Source organism: Etheostoma spectabile, chromosome 3 (genome assembly GCF_008692095.1).
Source record: "Etheostoma spectabile isolate EspeVRDwgs_2016 chromosome 3, UIUC_Espe_1.0, whole genome shotgun sequence".
NCBI lineage: Eukaryota > Metazoa > Chordata > Actinopteri > Perciformes > Percidae > Etheostoma > Etheostoma spectabile.
Genome location: NC_045735.1, coordinates 13,136,852 through 13,138,151, shown reverse-complemented (window position 1 = coordinate 13,138,151; position 1,300 = coordinate 13,136,852). Strand labels below are relative to the sequence as shown.

Sequence of the window (1,300 nt, the reverse complement as noted above, 5' to 3'; positions counted from 1 at the left end):
CACACACACACACACACACACACACACACACACACGCACACACACACACACACGGTCATGGGCTGTAAAGCTGAACCAGCTTTAGTGAAATACTGTGTCATGAAGTGCGAGAGGCTGAGCCCCATCACTCTGTGTGTCACCCTGTCTCCCTCAATAGCTGCTCCTATCTCCTGACAGTTATTTTAATCTGCACCCAGCATGGAGCCAGGCTTGAAGCTGTCTTCGTTTTACCTCCTCAAAGCAAAGCACACGGGAGACTACGTACCAGTTACTTCTCCTCCAAAAACCCCAGAACATTTGCTTTTGATTTTCAAATAGTGCTGATGTCTTCATACTTTTTTTCTTCTTCTCCCTTTTCAGCACTTCTACACCAAAGCCCAGGACCGTTGAACCTTTCTGTGTCCCACAGAAAGAGAAGAGCAGGCAGCAAAACCACATAACCCAAGTAGAGGGGCAAACTCCTGACTGGATGTTCAAACACGGGGGCTTGGCTCCATTAAGCATTACTCAGATCATCTTGGTAAAGGTGATGTTAGTAATATCATGTTTTTGTGAAACTGGCACTGCATCACTGAGCCTGGAGCTCAAGGTAATCACCCAGTAGACCTGGCATGTGAAGGGCCCTCAAAGGACCATAAACCACCCCAGGACTGTCTAAGACTTAAAGTCCAGGGTTAAACAGTCTTCTTAAAGTACCCATTAATACCTACATCCCATTTGTGACTATCGCTGATGGAAAGAGTTTCATTTGATTTTCAGTTTTGCATGTAATCTGCTGTTTGGATAAGACGTGACGGAATCTGATACTTTCTTGTCACTGGAGAGCCTTAACAACCAATATTTACAATTTTTTTAATGTGTGTCCACAAATAACTGTAGCAGGTGAGCTACAAAAATATGGTCCAATAGAAGCCATAAATGTTGAAGCAGGGGATGTTTCAAAATAAAAATGACTTCTGGACATATTTGAAATATAAAAACGTACTTGGCTTTAAAAGATCATTTACAACTATGTCTGGTATGGTTTTTTCACAAAATGGTCAATCACATACTACTGTTTTTCCAGAAGTCCAGAATCTATTAATTGCAAAGATGCAAAAAAACAGTGTTTGAATCCCCATCAAGACTTAGGGCCCTGTTTTATGATCTAAGTGCACAGCGTGAAGCTCCTGGCGTAGGTGCGTTTAGGGCGTGTCCAAATCCACTTTTGCTAGAGTGGCGGCGGAAAAAAGGGTCCATGCGCCGGGCACATGGTTCAAAAGGGTTGTTCTTAGTGTCTTCATTAATTCATAGGTGTGTT

The 1,300-nt window shown here is 42.9% G+C and overlaps 1 protein-coding gene across 2 annotated transcripts in view; it reads left to right on the top strand.

Annotated features, from left to right (window-relative positions):
* egfem1 (EGF-like and EMI domain containing 1) overlaps window positions 1-1,300 on the top strand; it is a 53,862-nt gene that overhangs the window by 52,528 nt on the left and 34 nt on the right. The window contains exon 38 of one of the 2 annotated variants that reach the window (XM_032508511.1): window positions 361-1,300. This exon is cut by the window's right edge and continues 34 nt beyond it. In XM_032508511.1, the coding sequence (XP_032364402.1) occupies window positions 361-440 (80 nt within the window). In that variant the 3' untranslated portion in view covers window positions 441-1,300. The other variant, XM_032508518.1, reaches the window with a different exon arrangement.